The sequence below is a fragment of the Chanodichthys erythropterus genome, chromosome 1 (genome assembly GCF_024489055.1).
Source record: "Chanodichthys erythropterus isolate Z2021 chromosome 1, ASM2448905v1, whole genome shotgun sequence".
Taxonomy (NCBI): domain Eukaryota; kingdom Metazoa; phylum Chordata; class Actinopteri; order Cypriniformes; family Xenocyprididae; genus Chanodichthys; species Chanodichthys erythropterus.
The window spans coordinates 28924767-28944135 of NC_090221.1; the positions used below are offsets into that span (position 1 = coordinate 28924767).

The window sequence follows — 19369 nt, forward strand, 5'->3', positions numbered from 1 at the left end:
GGTATAATGTTTTTAAAAATGCACATTTGAAAGATTTGTACATTTGTGTATTCAAGATGTAAGGAAAATATTTTGTTTAATACAATAGTATTATATCGCTTGGCATTATCGTTAAATCAAAAGTCATTAAAATTGCATAATAAAAATGCATGAAACCAATATGAATAACCCCATTGATTTAAATGTGGAGTTAAAACACCACAAAATATTCAAAACAGGAATACACAATAGAATGAGTGATTTGCAGGGTTTTTTTAATGAAATTCTGACGAAGTGGACTTGTATGAAAACCATCCCAGTAATTCAGAGAAAAACAAGCCTCACCCCATACTTTCTTGGATGCCATTCATTGCATGCTGGAAGCACATCTATTTCACTCGCTGTGGCCTCTTCTTTTCCGCCCCTCCATCAGAGAGCAAGCAGAAATGAGACATGAATGGACCCTAGTGTTCAGAGAGCCGTAAAAACAGCTCTCTTGTTCTAGCCTTCCCCCGACTTCTCAGACACATCATTGAAGCGGCCAGCGAGTGTCTTTGAAGAGAGGACTGTACAGTGATACAAATGGCAATCCCGCTCTTTCAGGGGTGTGCTCTCCGCCCCTGCCTAGCCCTTTTTCCTTTCAAATCCCATATTTTCCGGAATTCAATGGCCTGACAGGGACCGGCATATTGGGGGTTGAGGTCTGGGAAGAAGGAATTGCTTCCCTGGAGTGAGGGGTGGGGGAATCGAAAATCCTTGAGGGAAGCAGGAACACATTGCCTCTTTATGTTTTTTTGAGGGTGGCTTTCCCTTTCCTTCGTCATCCTCACCCCAGAGCCCCTCTATTCAGCCCTGGGGAGAGAATCGAGGGGGGGTTATGAGACTGTCAAGGCAGTGATTGTGTAGCTGAGGTTGGGCAGGCGGGGTTGGGAGATAGTTCAGACACACAGACAGCCTTGTTAGCTGGCATCCATAGTAAAGGAAAGAGAGATAGACAGACTGGCTGATGTCAAAAGCTACTACTCCATTGCATCATCCTCATCCTCCCTTCCTTATTGTCTTTCCCTATTAATAACAAAGCCTCTATCTAAAGCTCTTGGAACGAATGTTGTGTATTCTCCATTCTTTTTGCTTCAGCTTATGTGAGATTAGAAGGATAGTTTACCCCAAAATGAAAATTTGATAATAATTTACTCACTCTCAAGTTTTTTGTTGATCTTCTAAAAGAAATGAAGATATTTTTGATATTCTCTCATCGTTTTTGTCCATCTTTTAAAAAGTAAACCACTAATAATGTATTCAACATTTATAAGCTTCTAAAAGTACATAAATCAGGAGTATTTAATTTAAGTTCCAAGAGGTCCGGTCTCTATATTTCCTTCCCAGCAGAGCTCCAGACAATACTTTTTTGGAACAGTTATACATTTCCATTTCCACCATAGTACTTTGTAAAAGAAAATAAAAAAATTCCTACACACTCAAAATAGTCACTGAAGATGAGAATCTTGGGCCCCAAGAGCCAAAGCAGTGATGTCTATGAATTTTTATTAATATTTACCAAAAAAGTAAATATTTCTCCCAACTGAATATGAATATAAAAATGTAAGATCAGATGTTTTATCAGGCTATTATTAGTAGTATCATTATTATTATTATTTTTACATTTAGACACCTACGTGTATGGCACATAAAAGTAACAGGACTGGGCCTCTTGTTGGCGCTATGAAATTTGCTCCAACTATAGAACTGTTGGTCCAATTGACCTCAAAATTGGCATGCAGTGTCTTTGTCTGAGTTGCCATCATTGCCCATGATGAAAGTTGTGTATCTTGAGAATCATGGCTGCCATTCTGATGGCAACGTGCCATCAAGGATCTAATGACTGTTAATCTTCAGTGCTTTTCCGTATTGAGATGAAACATTGTATGTACTATTGTAACCATCTCCTGACAGTGTCATATCAGTTTCATCTCCACAATGATATGCTCAATCAACATTTTTACAGATAGTGTGCTTGGCCCCAACACTTGCAGCTATAATTATTACTGTATTTATTTAGTTTTGTCATTTTTAACTGGAAAACAAGACAAACATTAGCAGTGTCTGCAGTGGCATCCTAATATACAGTTTACTCTTAAAAAAAAATCTGTAAAAATAGGGCACAATGTACTTTATTAATTTGACAGAATTTTCCATACTTATTTTTTACAGGTGTTTTACCTGTATTCTGAATTTTGAACTTGATTGCAATGTGTTTTAGGGTTAAAGGTGAACTAGAATTAAAAATTGAATTTATCTTGGCATAGTTAAATAACAAGAGTTCAGTACATGGAAATGACATACAGTGAGTCTCAAACTCCATTGTTTCCTCCTTATATAAATCTCATTTGTTTAAAAGACCTCTGAAGAACAGGAGAATCTCAATATAACACCTACTGTTACGTAACAGTCGGGGTGTACACCCCCAATATTCCCATATGCCAGCCCATGATCGAGGCATTAGACAAGGGCAGCCAGTATTAACGTCTGGATGTGCACAGCTGAATCATCAGACTAGGTAAGCAAACAAGAACAATAGTGAAAAATGGCAGATGGAGCAATAATAACTGACATGATCCATGATAACATGATATTTTTAGTGATATTTGTAAATTGTCTTTCTAAATGTTTCATTAGCATGTTGCTAATGTACTGTTAAATGCGGTTAAAGTTACCATAGTTTCTTACTGTATTCACGGAGACAAGAGCCGTCGTTATTTTCATTATTAAACACTTGCAGTCTGTATAATGCATAAACACAACTTCATTCTTTATAAATCTCTCCAACAGTGTAGCATTAGCCGTTAGCCACGGATCACAGCCTCAAATTCATTCAGAATCAAATGTAACATTCCAAATAAATACCATACTCACATGATCCAACACATGCATGCAGTATGCATGACGAACACTTTGTAAAGATCCATTTTGAGGGATATATTAGCTGTGTAAACTTTGTTTATGCATTGTTTAAGGCAAGCGCGAGCTCCGTGGGCGGGAGCGTGAGCATTTAAAGGGGCTGCAACCTGAATCGGAGCATTTCTAATTATGCCCCAAAATAGGCAGTTAAAAAAATCAATCAAAAAATCTATGGGATATTTTGAGCTTAAACTTCACAGACACATTCAGGGGACACCTTAGACTTATATTACATCTTTTAAAAAACGTTCAATGGCACCTTTAATGAAAATGTCCGAAAAATTTGGATAATGTCTGGGTAATAATCTGCTAGTACTTTTTCTGTTATTTTACAGATTTTTTATTTTTTTTTACAGTGTACATGACTCTTAAAATGATAAGCATATGATGTATAAAGCCCTTGGGAATGTATGAAATGCGAAAGCGAGTGGAAATGTTTTAATATTCAAAGCATGCACAGAGCGAGGCTGTCTGATGAGCTGTCCAGGTGACAGGGTAGATGAACGGAGGGCAAAGCATTGAATGGACAGCAGTGAGTAATCCGCCCGACGGCTTTAGTGATGAAAGAAGGTGAGGAAATCTCCAGTGGGTTTGCTGTATATTTAATGTGGTCATATTCCAGCGTCAGCTCCTGCTCAACTCCCACCAGCTCAATGTCATGTCATTGTTGCTGCATCGATCGATATCTGTGTGTGCGATTGAGCCAAAATGTTTTACAATGGTGGAATGTGAACATGCAGGATTGACAGGACTGAGACAGAGCTTTCATCTTCTTTCAGTCTCCTTCAGGAACAAGAGCTATTGTTAAAAGCGCTATGTAGATAAAGCCCAAAACTCTTATAGGAGAGTCTGTGTTTCATCACCTTCAGTGATGTTAAGCACTACTGATATTGTAAGTCACCTTATGAGCTTTTTTCTGCCCGTGGAAAGCATTCTGTTCCCCTAGGGGATAATAATATTGTTATGTATTGCATTATCATCGAATTAACAAGTACCATCATCCCAAGAGCCCATATGATGCTGAAATTGTGCGGATAGCAGATTGCAGACTACAATTGCAGTATTGCTGTATTTGTTTTTTTTTTGTTTGTTTTTGTTTTTTTTCAGTTTTTTTTTCTGGCAGGGTCCTACACAACATAAACATACTGAAGTGATGTACAGTAACAGGCAATAACAGGTTGAAGCGAAAGCGTATATATAATGGCTTAGTTCAACCTCAGTGCTTTGTAAATTCTATAACAGCCCTGCGTATAAAACCATAATGTGTAAAAACATCTTTAAAAAAATCTTTATTGCTTTCCAAAGAAAACATTTGCTACCACATTTCCAATTAAAATGCATCCACAAACCATGGAGAATAAATTTTTAAATGTAGCCAGTGGGTTGGTTTCATTGTCTTCTGTAATAGTTCTGCATCTTGTTTTCAAATTATTATGAATATCCCTAATTTAAATAGAATCATTTCAGTCCAAGCCATTTCTGCTTGTTGTTGTTGTTGTTGTTGTTGTTGTTGTTGTTGTTGTTGTTAGGTAAAATGTAAAGAATAAATAAATTATTAATAACAATAATATTAAAAAAATGTATTATAAAAATTATGAAATTTATTTACCATTACTGTCACTGCAGTGAGTTCAAGTACAATGCTAATATTAGTATTATTACTGTATTATTGTATAATCTGTTGTGAAATTCTGTAACTGATGCTTTCAATTTGCTCTCCGAGTTGTGTGTTGGCGTGAGCTCTGACTCCCGGTGAATAACAGCATGTTTGGTTGTGCTCATTACGAGTATTTGAGAAGAATAATGCAGCAATGTGTTTTGCATGAAAATAAGTGATTTAACTCGCATTTGATTCGGCGTGCGGCTCTACGTCAATATAAAGTGACATAATGAAGTGTAGAATGTCTGCCAATGCCCTTGAGATGTTCAGAAAAGCTGCTCTCTATAAACCTATTTCCTATCTTTGCACGCTTCTCTGTACAGGAAGCAGCGTTTCAAAAAAAAAACATGCTTTATTTGATATGCTAATATATTACATGCTGTTTAATTGATTTGTTCCTGATGAAAGCGCAATAAAAATGCATTTGGGGAACAAGATGGTGAACCTTCCTTTCCGTCCATAGAAGAACAGCACTTCCTTCACATTACAATCGGTTGCTGTCATAAAAACGTGTTTAATCACTGTCTATTCCACATGCTACCAAGTTAAAGCTGCTGTCCATAACTTTTTTTGGTTAAAAATGATCCAAAATCAATAATTGAGCAAGTACATAACCAGCCAGTGTTCAAAACTATCTCCTTATCTTAGCCCGATTCACAAATGTAAGCTTGTAATAATGTTTTATAATTCAGGTGGTTCTGGTGGGTTTTCGTGGGAAATTTGAGCATGTCGCGGTTTGTCTTTGCGTCATTGCCTCACGTTTGTTTACATAAAGAACCCAGCTAACTAGGCTATATTGCATGTGAGGCGGATCATTTATAGCCTTTTTTCACAGCAGCTGCAATAATTGAACTTATCATTTGGATGGCGGATTGTATAGTATGACAAATTAACGTTTGAGATCAGACTGTAAAGAAATTGAAATCTACAGGTAACACAAATACACATAGTCACGCAATGCTGATGTTGTTAACATTAACAATTTGAGAACAAAGTATAACAATAATAATAATTTGCACAGTTTGATGGGATACAAGATAAGCAATCCTTAGATTTAATTACCACTGGCAGCATGATTTATTGTAATGCTTTTTTTTCCCCCTCAGTTGGTCACAACAAAAGTGGCAGAATTGTTCAGATGACATTTTCTGGTGAAAATACTTACTTTGGTCATACTTCAAGACTACAATCTGAGATTCTGAAGTACAGTATCCACACCGGTGCGGTGACTGACAGCAAACATTAGATTCATCCACACTGAGGAGCCAAGGCACAACCCACGTAAAGATGATAATTCCGCAAATAACTGCTATTGCAGGTTTCAAACAGAGATGGCGACAAAGAGGCAAAACGTACAGACTGCAGTTTTAAGCTGTGTCCAAACCACCTAGTCAGTCAGTCTGTGTTTTTGTATAAAGTTTCCTCCCAAGAAAATTCAAGTGAGATTTGGACATATTTAAGCATATATTAAGCAAGTACAACACGTTTTTTTTTTTGTTTGTTTGTTTTTTTTCTCAAGGGAAATGGAATCAGATGTTATGAATTTATGGTAACACATTACAATAAGGTCTCATTCGTTAACATTAGTTAATGTATTAACTAACATGAACTAACAATGAGCAATACATTTGTTACTGTATTTATTAATCTGTTTTATTGTTAGTTAATAAAAAATAAAGTTTTTTTCATTGTTTGTTCATGTTAGTGCATTAACTAATGTTAACAAATACAACTTTTGATTTTAATAATTTATTAGTAAATGTTGAAATTAATAACTAAGATTAATAGATGCTGTAGAAGTATTGTTCATTCTTAGTTCATGTTAACTAAAGTGGTTAACTAATGTCAACTCATGAAACATTATTGTAAAGTGTGTTCAACCACTTCATACACTATAAAACTGGTAACCTGCAAGAGTTAACTTAAGCTATTTCTACCTGATTTAGCCCATAAAATATGAATAATAATTTTATTGATTTAATTAAAACCAGTAATGTAGATCTTACTATTTTTATTTTACATATTTGTCAGTGTAAAATGGCATTTTTATTGTTTCCACCAACCACAGACTTGCACACACAGGATTGTGGGATATCATATTAGGCAGTTAAGGATGCATTATGCTGCCTTCAAAAACTGAGCAGATGAAGGCAGCTTAGCAGACGCGAGGTTATGCAAATATTGGATTTGGACAAGCCTTCCTACTTTCTGTAGATTTCAGACATGGCTATCAAATTGAGATCGCATGCAATTGATCTGTGGATATGACTGATATTACCCATTCATTGACTCCTTGATTGTAGAGACAAACACTCTCTGGAGGGGAATTCTCTTCCATTGTAATGCTCTTTTGGATTATTTGATCACCATGTTGCTCATCTGCCATGATCAATATAGCACATTCTATTAAAAAAATTACTTAATTTAAATACACATGGTGTGGAACTATTACAGTGCATTTTCTGCCTGCATAAACTGAATTGCAGGTGGTAAGTGAATAAGGCGGAGGTTTGCACCGAAATGCTACATGCTAATGTCGCACAGCTGTTTAGTGAATCCCCTCTTATCTCTCTCGCCCACTCTCCCCTTCTCTATTTCAGTCTCTCGTTTTCTCTCGCATACGCTCAAACACACAGTGGCACACATGTTAACATCAGCCCTGCAGTTTTAGGCTTCCCCTCTAGAGATGTCAGGTTGTCAAAGCTAACCATCCAGTGTTGGAGTGAAGACAGGAAGCATTCCAGATAAAACATTTAACCTCTGTGTATCAGAAAATTCATTTCCACTTCACCAGCGCTAATAATAGCTCTTCTGGGAGGCAACATGTAGATTAACATTGTTTCAGTGTTGTTGCTCTATTCCCTGCTAGCAAATCTCTGTCTTGTGTGTACATTTGTAAAGAATTTCTGATGTTTATATTAGAGACGTACCAATTTCTCTGCCAATACTGATACCGTGCTCATTGGTTGATTCATTGGTGCATCCCTAGTTTATATAGAGGGCATGCATTGACGTCACTTTCCCACCGGAACGCGCCCCTCTGCCGGACTGTTTGATAAAAGAGCCTGCTGCATGACTGGATTTAATAGGGAAAACTGCAAAAACGCAAGTATAACACAAGAAAAAGAAACGAGTGAACTACGTGTGCGTTTACAGGACAACGATATGCTTAAAACGGAGAGGTTTTCGATTCCCATTCATAGGAATCCGTGAAAATGACTAAAAATGCTGTAATCTGCTGGCAGGCCATTAGATGGCGATGAAACACTTTAGATTGAATAAGTAATCCGCTTGTGCATGATCTAATCCTTTTCACAGGTTTGCGTCTGTGGCTGCGTTCCACTCCAGTTTTAGACATGCACTCGCAAACTTCCCTAAGCACTTCCCCTCGAGGAATCCCTGCCACCATTTGGAAGTGCGTTCCACTTCGTGAAGTGGATAAGGGAAGTTTATAAGGACAGACCCTCGCTCCCTCGATTTTGACAGAGGGAGCAAGTCTACTTCATATGTACACTACATGCAGCTCCATAACCCACAATGCAACATGATTGTGACGTCACCGCATATCGCGTTTAATTTACCCACCACAAACAACTCTATGATATATTATTTTTTTAAATATTTAAAACACACATATATACATATAGAATACTTCATTAAACAATTTTGTTAGGGGAAAAAATAAATAATAAATCAGCTGCATTGTGGATTCCAAGAGATCAAGGGCTTAGGATGTTCCAATTCAGCCCATTGCAAAGGTTCCGCCAGTAGTGGGCACTCATGCAACGTAAGCAATGACGTACATCCGAGTCAACGAGACTGAGGGAAGTTAGCGAGGGAAGGGAATTTTAAAAACAAACCCAAGAGAACAGGGATCAAAAACGATCCCACACCCTTCTTCGACAACTGCACATTGTGCTCAGTACTGTGCGTATTGCCACCTAGTAGACTCTTCTGTCCTGCTTGCGCATGCGATGTTGCACACGCACCATCTACGCGGTCTTGAAATTTGGGCCGCGGACGGGGTGTGCGGCCGAAATATACCCAGGGCTTTAACACGGAGACCGTTTTCAAATACTTGCACTTTGAAACCCGTTTTCAAAAGTTTGCATTTTCAGGCCTCCAAAACGCTGTTGTCGTGTAAATGAACGGCCAAAACGCATAAAAAGTTTTCCGTTTTTAGTTGAAAACGGTGTCATGTAAACAGCCCCTAAAGGTTGGACTTGATAGTGTCCCTGTTACAAAGATCCAGTAATCCATGGATATTGACATGCAGCCAGGAATCGTGTTTCCAAACATTTATGTGCATAAAGCAAATTTGCCTGTGAACGTTTTATATAAATACAAAATAAGTAGGTCTTAATCCAGGGATATCAATATTAAATATATCATCCAGTCCTAAAATTTGTATCAGTGTTTATTTGAAAAGAGTGTAAGATGGTCAATATTTAATTGATGAGTTGTCAATACGATATATAACAATACAATATATATGGTATGATTTTACCCCAAAATTCAACATATTGACAAAATGATAACTGCAAATCCACTTGTGATCTTTGCTTCTCTTTTCTTTAGCTTTTGGCAGTCTGTAAAAATATACCTTAGATTTCTTGTCAAATCTATTTGTACAGTCAATCACAAAGCTCTTTCCCATTTTGAATGTGTTTTGTGTGTTTTCAACGGCATGCGTGCTGAAAACCAATGCTGTCACTCGGTCTGTTTGCCACTCAGTGGGAGTAACAGCAGTCATTCCGACCGATGGTGAAGTCACATGCAGACCCTATATACATAAATAGAGGTCGAGTGCAATTATTGGTCTACACACTATCAAAACAGCATTCTACATTTGTCTTTAGTCACCTTTTCAAGTCAAGTCACCTTTATTTATATGGCGCTTTTTACAATGCAGATTGTGTCAAAGCAGCTTTACAGTGATAACTGGTATATAATTTTGGCTGCACAGCAGCTCTTTAAGAAACTGGTGTCAGTATCCATCTTAAGTAAATTCAGTATCATTCCGATGTAAGAATCAATAGATATTAATTTATTTAATTTATCTATATCAGCACTGGAGTAAACAGTGATATCATCATCCAGCTCAGTTCAGTTCGCATGCAATAGTGTCAAACAAGGCAGATCAAAACACTGTTGAATATCAAATGTCAAGTGTCCCCAACTAAGCAAGCCAAAGGCGAGAGCGGCAATGAACCCAAACAACAACGGGTGACATCAGGTGGCAAATAGGTGTTAAAATGGAGAAAAAAACCTTGGGAGAAACCAGGCTTAGTCAGGGGGCCAGTTCTCCTCTGGCGAACAGTGCTTTATTATGATTCATTTTGGCAGCTATCATAAGTCTGATGGGATCGCAACAGTCAAAGTATTTATTCCAGTTCCATCCAGTTGAGGATTGTGTTAGGCTATTATAATGGTGCATCTTTAGTTGTCCCTCACAAACAGAACACTATAATTTATTTATTTATTTATTTATTTTAATTGATTTATGATTATATTTATGTTAGTGAAAACGACAATACAATAACAAGATTTTCGATTTTATGAAGAAAAAGTGGCTGTGGTTACAAGGCAGTGCAATGCATTTGCCAAGATATTCTGAGTGTTTTAGTACATTTCTGTGCTGTTGCTGAGGTTTTAAAGTCAAAAGAGCCCATTCCTCTATGGAGTCTCTATGATATTCTGGTTTCAAGATATGCGTTGTGTCATTTTATCATCTAGCATGCAAAAAGTCAGATTTCTTGAAAAAGTAACACTACACCTGCCCTCAACTATAGCCCCACAATGTGAAATATCATTCAAATCCATTGAAAAAATGATGTGAAACAAATTCAAATCCAGGTTTATGAGTATCCCTCAGATATTGCAAGTTTCTCAATGCTATGTGTGCTCACTGTGTCACAGGTTTCCTCAGCACAGGAGACCAGGCTGCTAAAGGGAATTATGGGCTACTGGATCAGATCCAGGCTCTGCGTTGGATAAGCGAGAACATTGGCTATTTCGGCGGTGATTCCAATCGCATCACTGTTTTTGGATCAGGAATTGGTGCCTCTTGTGTGAGCCTTCTGACCCTGTCCCATCATTCTGAAGGTAAGAGAACATTTCATTTTACAGAAGAATAAGTGAAATAAAATCTCCTTAATATTCAACTTTGCGTAATGATCTTTGCATTATAATGCAAAGGATCTGAAAAGTAATACTGCAAGTTAAATAAGTAAACTGTGGATAACTGTCAATTAGCATGGATTGTGTATTTTCACTGTCAAAAAGCATGATGACTCACCACTTAGTTTGTAAAAATGAACAAATAATAAATAATAATAAATTATGTTACATAAAATAAATTTAGTCATTATTTATTGTAAACTGTTATCAATAATAATATATAAAACTTACAACAGCATTCAGAAGTTCCTCCACCAAAAAAAAAAAAAAAAAAAAAAAAAAAAGCCTTTTTTTCCATTTTGAAAACTGGGCAAAGAGTCAAAATTATACCTTGTTTTCAACAGCCTGCCACAGGTGCTGTTGAAAAGTTATATTTAACTCATATGATTGCTATTAGTGATTCCACACAATAGATACAGACAAAAAAAATGTTGTCTTTACTTATTTATGGTTGACTAAACTGTTTAACGTGTGTCCTATAAATTCATGGTGGACAATATAAATGATAGATGTGTTGCAGATGTGCTATTTTTCTGTTGACAGCCTGTTTGAGATTTTGCATAAAACACCAAAGTGCTTTTAATTGATGCCAGCAATACTGGACGTTCATCCGACAGTAAATTGCAAACAAAGTGTGTGAATTAACATGCATAGTTATGTATTTATGCAGCCATAAAGAGGCGGCAGTTTTTCACAGGACTTACCAAGGTTACATTTATCATCTTAGCAGCTGTAGCATATCATCGTAGCCGACTCTAGATGTAAATCTAAAACACATTCCCAAGAGGCTTTTCTGAGATGTGAGACACAATGATAGGAAAGTCAATTGATTTTGTGGGTTTCCAATTGACAGTTGAACTTGGATATGTTGAATCATAAAACATGAAAACAAATGTTAACTGTAACTAGCAATTCCTTTGAGATAAATATGTATATACTTTGCAAGCAACACATATATTATAAAGATAAGCCTTTTGTTTGTATTGTTGTAAGAGAGAATTAGAATGGAGCTTTCAAAAATACTAGATAAATTGAAGCTGTGATGTTGTACATGTTTAGATACAAGCAACTGATGTTGTATCAAGCTGAGGCTATTGTAAAGATAGACACTGTAATTCTTTCACTCTCTCTCTTTCTATATAGATTGAAAGTTGTGTCTGGGTTTCTCTATTAAGTGATCATTGAAGTTTCAGATAAGGTCTTGGGTTGTTTTAACGCTTCGCTTCCTGCTATGAATAATTTTGTGTGATTGTTTGTACTCTGCAGATTGCATCAAAGCGTTATTAATTGCTTTGATTTACTTTGGATTTAGATTGATTTCTTTTACCATAAATGGATTTTCTATTCACATATTCATTATTGCCAAGCTTCATGTAGCATGCTATTATATGGTCACGTCAACCGCCTCGTTCCTTTCTCAGTAAATTGGATATTACTGATGCTGATGTTTCCCCTGAATAGAAGTATATTCCCTACTTGGTTTGATTAGATAAAAAAACAGACTTTAGGGGAGCTGGATTTTACTGACAGCCACTATAAACTATTAGGATCCTTGAAAATTGAAACAGGAATCCTGCCATTGCAAAAAGGGATACTCGCAGCAATTGCTACCAATATCAATCTGCTAGCTCTGCAATAGTTCTCAAAGCTGTGATTTTAGCCATCACAGCAAGGGAAAGCAGCCTACCGAACTCTAATGACAAGGCTTAGAGGAATGCTGTACTAAAGAATCCATCTACTCTTTTTATAAAAGTAAACATCACCACAACTTGAAAAAGACTGAGAAATATAGATGCCTTGGTTATAGTTATATAGTGCTTATTAGAAGAAATGATGACAGTTTGAACATAATATCTGGGAGACAAATAAAGAAACATGTTCAACAAATTGCTTGTGTGGATGTCCAGGTGGTTAAGAACTTAATCATGATGTTGAGAAAGATTTCACTGAAAGATTAATTGATATCCAATTAAGCAAATGTATGTTATCGAGCGTATATCTACAAATTAACACATCATTGCATCCTGTTTCAAGGAACGTCTCATCAGTGTTCTAACATATGTGCATATTGCCAAATTAAAATATAAATATCTTGGCAAGGTATGTGTTCAATCTGGGAATTGACTGTTCTGCTTAATTGGCTAAATATACACTTGCCCTTTGAGTAGACCAATAAACATCTTCTGATGAAACAGATTTCATGCACTGTCCAGCAGTTGGACAGGACAAATCTGAGGCTGAAATCCCTCTGCAGGTGAATCCCACCCACAGTGCAAGAGCTATTCACATTTCCCCTGACCCTGATCCCCAGGAAAACACAATTACCAGAGTCCCATCATTGGAAATACCAAAGGCCCGGATCAAAAAACACTTCAGCTCAATCCTCGCAGTGCAGTGCAGTGTGTGAGATTGAGTGTGATGCTTGTTTGGCAAGTGTGTGTATTTGTGGTGGTGTTAATGAGGCCACTGTGACCTGTCTCCTCCTTGCAGTCTGGCTCATCATCTTATGGGGCCTGCTGCTCCCACATGGAGCTTGCCCTGTCTGGGCGTGTGGCAGGCCAGGAAAGAGGGCTTCATCTATCAGCCCACTCCACCGCAGGAGTTAGCCTGCCCGCCAGGCCCCTACTGTGGGATGGATTGCAGATGCATCCCACTGTCCTCCTCCATCATCAAGTTTACAGGCAATCACCTGCCTCGCTTCTTTGATGGAAATGGGGTATTCTGTGTATGGAGTTTTTGTAGGATGGGGCTTGGAGTTTTTTGTGGGATGGTGCATGTTTCTGTTTCAACATCCTTTATTCATCCTGGAACAACACTTATATTGTCCGTCATTGTCCTTTGATCTTCTGGTAAGTTTAGGACATCCTGGAAGGCCACCTTCCTTCAGAGGTCTAGCTCCAATCTTAATTAAACACACTTGAACCAACTAATTAAGATCCTCAAGAGCAACAGGTTTGATGGAGCAGAACAGAGCTAATCTCTCCAGGAGCAGGATTGGACATCCCTGGTTTAGAGTTTTTACTATAGCCTGCAAAACTCTAATCAACCAGGCTACACTTTCTGGATTTAGAGTTATAGGGACAGGTCCTCCAATAACATTCCTATTCACCAGTCATTGCTGTCCAATTTTAGGGGTAGGGGTGTGGCAGGGATGTCCAATTCTGCTCCTAGAGGCCAGATTTCAGCTCCAACCGCAATCAGAACAAATTTTGAACCAACTAATCAAGATCTTCAGGACTTACAGGTGCCATGGAGCCGATTGGAGCTAAACCTTGTAAGAGGCCACTCTGTAGGAAGTTGAGCATGATTGGACATCCCTGGATTAAAATTATTGCTAGGGCCTGAAACAAGACCCTTATCACCCAGTTTGTGCCTTCTGATTTTAGGCTTTAAGGGTCTGGGATTGGAACAACATTCTTTTCAACTAGTGCCCTCTAACATCAAGGGTGGTTTAGGGTCAGGGCTAGGGAAGTACTATGATTGTTAATATTTTTGGAGGACCAACAAAGTGTGTTGATTCAGGAACATGTCCTACTGCATCTTGGCAAATCACATTGTTCACAAGCATGCAGTCAAGAATCCAGATGTTCTTTCTTAAGTTGTGCTCTTAACCATTCCGAGCCACTGCATCTCCTGCAAATGCAGATCATCTTCCTCTTCGCCGGTCTTCCTAGTGTCAGTGCTCAGGGAGGGAGAGCAAATAAGAGGGAAGGAGAATGATGGAGAGAATAAGGAGTTCTAAATCAAGGACATTACCCAATCTCATGTGTTATTATCTATTTGGCATAAGGCTGGCTCTAATTGAACATGCAGATTTGCCTTATTCTTTCTCTCTCCTAATAATAATTATGATGTCAAATGAGAGATGGCTCCACAGGCTGCTGCTGGAATATTAAACAACTAGAGCTTTGGCTGTGTGTGTGTTGGAAGGATGTTGGAGACCTACCAGCAGTGTTACTGAAGGTCATTGGGAGTCCTTTTTTTTCTATTCCTGTAACTAATCAGCCTAAAAGCTCTGCTCACGAGGACATGCTCCCCTTTTAATGGAACGTCTCATACATTAAAGGGGACTCGTGAGGGGCTACATTGGAGGATTCCTTCTACACATGTCAGCTCTCATTTTTTATGAAGACTTTTGGGTTATTGAGGACCATAAATATGCACAATTAAATTGTGTTAGTTTTAATAGGGGGATGGTATTCATGGTGGTATAGCTTTGTGATGTGATGCACGACTTTCAAGTGTGAACACTTCGAGCTACAAAACTGTGCATGAAAAAGAGGCACTTGAGTCTAATGAACTAAATGAGATGATGGTTTAAACAAAGTCTGTGATGAACAGATATGCCAGAATTAGTGTTAGAACATCTTAAGAAACTAAGAGATACGCTGTGACATTTTGGTTCAAATAATGCACCAATAAGTCCTAGCCAGTCGACACATCAAGTCATTGCTTTTCTTTATGACTGATTATGGTCTGGTTTTAATTGAAGCCATAATGTGACTATACTTAAAGTGACAGTGTCTCATATAGTGAATAAGAGCTCTGAAAAGGAATCAATCTACTTTATGACTTTAATATCATACACATTCAAGTTAAGCAAGTCCATTTGCTTTTAGTGTACTGAAAGCACTTAGTTTAACTGAACATCATTCTCTGGCTGTCCTCAGTCACTCCACACAATGTTTTTACACACCACAACAGTTATTCACACCTACGCTCTTCTGCTGGAACTGAGTTGATGCCTAACTTAAATAATTACACTTGTCTTTCAGACAGCTGTGTTGATTTGACTAATTGCCTTTCTTTATTTTTTTTTTTTAAGGTTTTTTTAAGCAGTGTCTTAAAAATCCTGGGTATCGTGGAGATGTTCCTGAATTTGTACATAATAAGTTGTGAATACATTTATTTCTTTTGGAGAATTAATATTTCATGACCTAATAACTGATGCTCAGAGAAATTTGATGCATCATAGTTTGACTTTAATCTGACTAAAGTCTTTGCTGGAGGGGATTATAAAAAAGACTTAGCAAACAATCATGTGCTAGCATTAGCTTTATATTTTGACAGTTGGCTGTTTATTCAGCTTGTACATTAGAGGTACCAGAGTGAATGAATGTTACTGTATTTGACAAATGCGCATCTCAGAAGCATTGTGTATTTCTTCTCAAATTATTAATTCAAATGCAAAGTATACATGTGGATCACGAGTAGCATGTGCTAGCACAGTAAGTAAATGTGACATGTGTCTATGAATTTTTATTTATAACCAAGTTATTCTAAAGTTTAGGGTATATTTCATGTCCATTGATGATATTTTTAACCATTTTCTTTACAAGAGATGGGCATGTATAGTATAACCTCAAACAAATATTATGTGCCCCCTATGTTTCAGTTTGCTTGAAATTGCCTTGATGTCCCTTGAAAGGTTCAAAATAATAAATAAAAGATGTTTCTCTATATCCTAATACTTCAGAAAAATGAAAAACAAGGTTTTTAAAAAAGTTTAAATATAATTTCCATTTAAATTAAGAAAATATGTTGTTGTTTTTTTATGTCCGCAAACATTCTCTCATCTAAGTTACCAACCAAGCAACCAAAAATGGTTAATCACAAAACCATGCAACCAGCATCATATAATATTTTTCAGTGGTGGATATTTGAACAAAATATTGTGTTCAAATACTCATTTTTAAAATATTTTATCAAAAAATAATAAACCTAGTGTGAAGAAGTATATTAACTCTCCATCAACTATGTTAGGTACATTGTTATGGTTAACGAAGTTACTTTGTAGAGACAGTTCTTGGATAACATAGTTGTCATGACCCTACTGTATGACCTTTTCCATTGATGATAATGATTGGTTGCCATAGAATTAGTGCTGGGCAGTACAGTTCATCCGGTATACTGATGTCAATTTCGCTTATGATATGTATTTTTCAAATACTGCCATATACTGGGACATAGCTGAAACAACTGCTGTATCTGTTCAAAGATGACAAAGAGCGCTATGTAGAGTGTATTGAGAGGAGACCACTATTAACTGCATATTATTCTTACTAATGGCTATAACTTTATAACACAACAATAAATAACCCACAGAACTAACCCTCATTAACATGGCAAATACCATGTGGAGCCCTATGATCTATGCGGAAACACGGACGGAATCACGGAATTCAGTCACAGTCACTTACCGTCTAAAGCAGAATTTGGCCATTTTTGGATTAATAAATCAAAAGTAGGGCTGTACAATGAATCGAATGCAATATAGACTGTGTCTGTGTATATTAAAGTTCAAAAAGACTGCTATTGAATATGAAGTCTGCTACACACACACACTGAAGTATGTGTGACGCTCGTGGTGTGTTCAGTGTTTCACCATTTCATTTGAGAAAAACTATCGGCATATACAGTATATACACACAGAAACTCAAAGGTTTTCATGACAACCTGTCAAAATAAAAGTTCAGTTTAACTTGAAGAAATTATAAAATATATTACTTTTGTACAGTAGAGTGTTTTATAAATTGATTTGATTACCACCATTTTTTAAAGTAAATTTGTATTTGAAACTACAATGTTTTTATGTTCTTTGTACTCATGACAGTATAATAAGCTACTATGAACCTTTACAAAGGAAAAATACAGTGAAATTACCAAAATGATAAGGCAGATTTATGATTAAATAAAAATCCCTGTACACGTGCAAATCTGCAAAAAAAAAAAAAAAAAAAAAAATCAAATCAGAGTGTGTAGCGGCATACAGTTTGTGTAATATAGCTGAACAAATTCACCAAGAACAACATGTAGTATCGTATCAAAACATTGTTTAATGATTAAACATGGCAACGGTCAGATATGTTCCACTAATGAATACTGAAACCAATAGTAATTGGAGAAGACTGTTCTTTTTTCTTAATGTGACTGCTGTTCAGGTATTATTAGCAGTAATAGTCTCCTTCTTTTTTGGAACATTATTCAGAAAATTCTTTATAAACACTGCAGGTGTCATAAAGGTCACTGGCAATGAGGTGCATTTTTAATTTTGTAATTATTCTGTCCATTCACACCATTTTGACCCACTGAGACTGACTGCAAACATGAGGTTTATATATGACTTTTCACCCATATTAACCTGTTCTTCCTTCACATTCAAAACAATGATACAGGTTCTCGATGAGACAACAATAAGAAATGTTTGCTTCCCTCTAAAACGTTGTCCTTTGGGCTTGCTGTTAGACAGTTTTTTGTTGTTGTTTTTACTATTTGATCACCTATTTTGTTTTGTTTGTTTGTTTATTTTCTCATCCAAGCTAAATTCATCCATTTTTTTGCACTACCTCTGTAAGAATACATTAGCATTTAGGTGTGAAAGTGAAACATGTCTTCAGGCTTAAAATACATATGAACACAAATATAAACAGACATGCACACTGGTGTGATGTTCCTTACACAGTGGTCAAGCTCATTTTGAAGGAGGAATGTTTTTTCTGTATGCTGTGTTTGTGTGACCCCATTTTAAGTACTTGGTGAGCACAACCTCATTCTGCAAAATGTCAGAAAAACAGGCTAAAACATGTACATCAAGAGCCTCTCTGTAAATTCACTGATCACATTTGACCTTTAGAAATGACAGAAATCTGGCAGTATCCGTTGTGTTGCGTTCCCTCTGAAATCAAACCTACAGAGCCAGTTTTATAGACGGCAGTAGGAGATGTTATTGTTGAATGTGGAACATCATAACAGCTTCCATTCGCTGGCCATCATAGCTGCCGTGCACCAGCAGGTAAATGTCAGACCTGAGATCTGAGAATGGAAATGTGACTCTTTAAAATCTTCACTGATTTCTGTGTAGAAAGAGCCACTGCCGAATGCAGATGTAGTTTTAACAGAGTATGGCCGAATACGCTCTGACAGCTGAATGAAGCTCTTTCATAAGCTTTTAAAGCTGTGGTGTCTTTGTCTCTCTTCAAAGTAACCAGTGATATTTTTCATCAATGCTTTATCCTAATCATTTCATCATCTGATCACAAGAAGCACTAAAAACCCTCAGAAACTGTGTGTTGTCTTCCTGCTCCAACATACAGTTTGCTAAAACAGGTACTCTCTGGTTAAATCTCTCACAAAAGAAAGCCAAACTACTTCCGTATAGACCTTACAATACAGAGGTGTAAGGGACACAGGTCAATTTAGCTCAAAGGGAATTATTAATTAATTTATAGGGTATTTTAAAAGAGTCACATATTTTACAACTGAGCAACTGAATCGTCCAGCGTTTATTTGAATGGGCCATAACTATAAGCTCTGGAGCGGATATGAATGTCCAAATTATTGCAAAAACACTATTTATTAGTGTAACACAGTTGGTAGATACAGGAAGAAGGAGGTGGGAACCGGGGAACATTCAAACAGATTTAATATATAATATAAACAAATAACAAAATGAAAAAGTAAAATGCTGGCAGACGTCTGCCGGCCACACAAACATAATAAAACCATAAAATAAGTCCGGGCCTGGTCCTCTCTCGTCCTTCACTGTCGTCGCTCCGCTCCCCTTCCGGAGCTCTTCTGTGAGAGATTCGAGAC

The 19369-nt window shown here is 37.1% G+C and overlaps 1 protein-coding gene across 1 annotated transcript in view; it reads left to right on the forward strand.

The window, feature by feature from the left end:
• Positions 1 to 19369, forward strand: part of nlgn3a (neuroligin 3a) — a 272172-nt gene that overhangs the window by 169535 nt on the left and 83268 nt on the right. The window contains exon 6 of the mRNA XM_067391373.1: positions 10517 to 10702. Coding sequence (XP_067247474.1) covers positions 10517 to 10702 — 186 coding nt within the window. The remainder of the gene's footprint in view (positions 1 to 10516; positions 10703 to 19369) is intronic.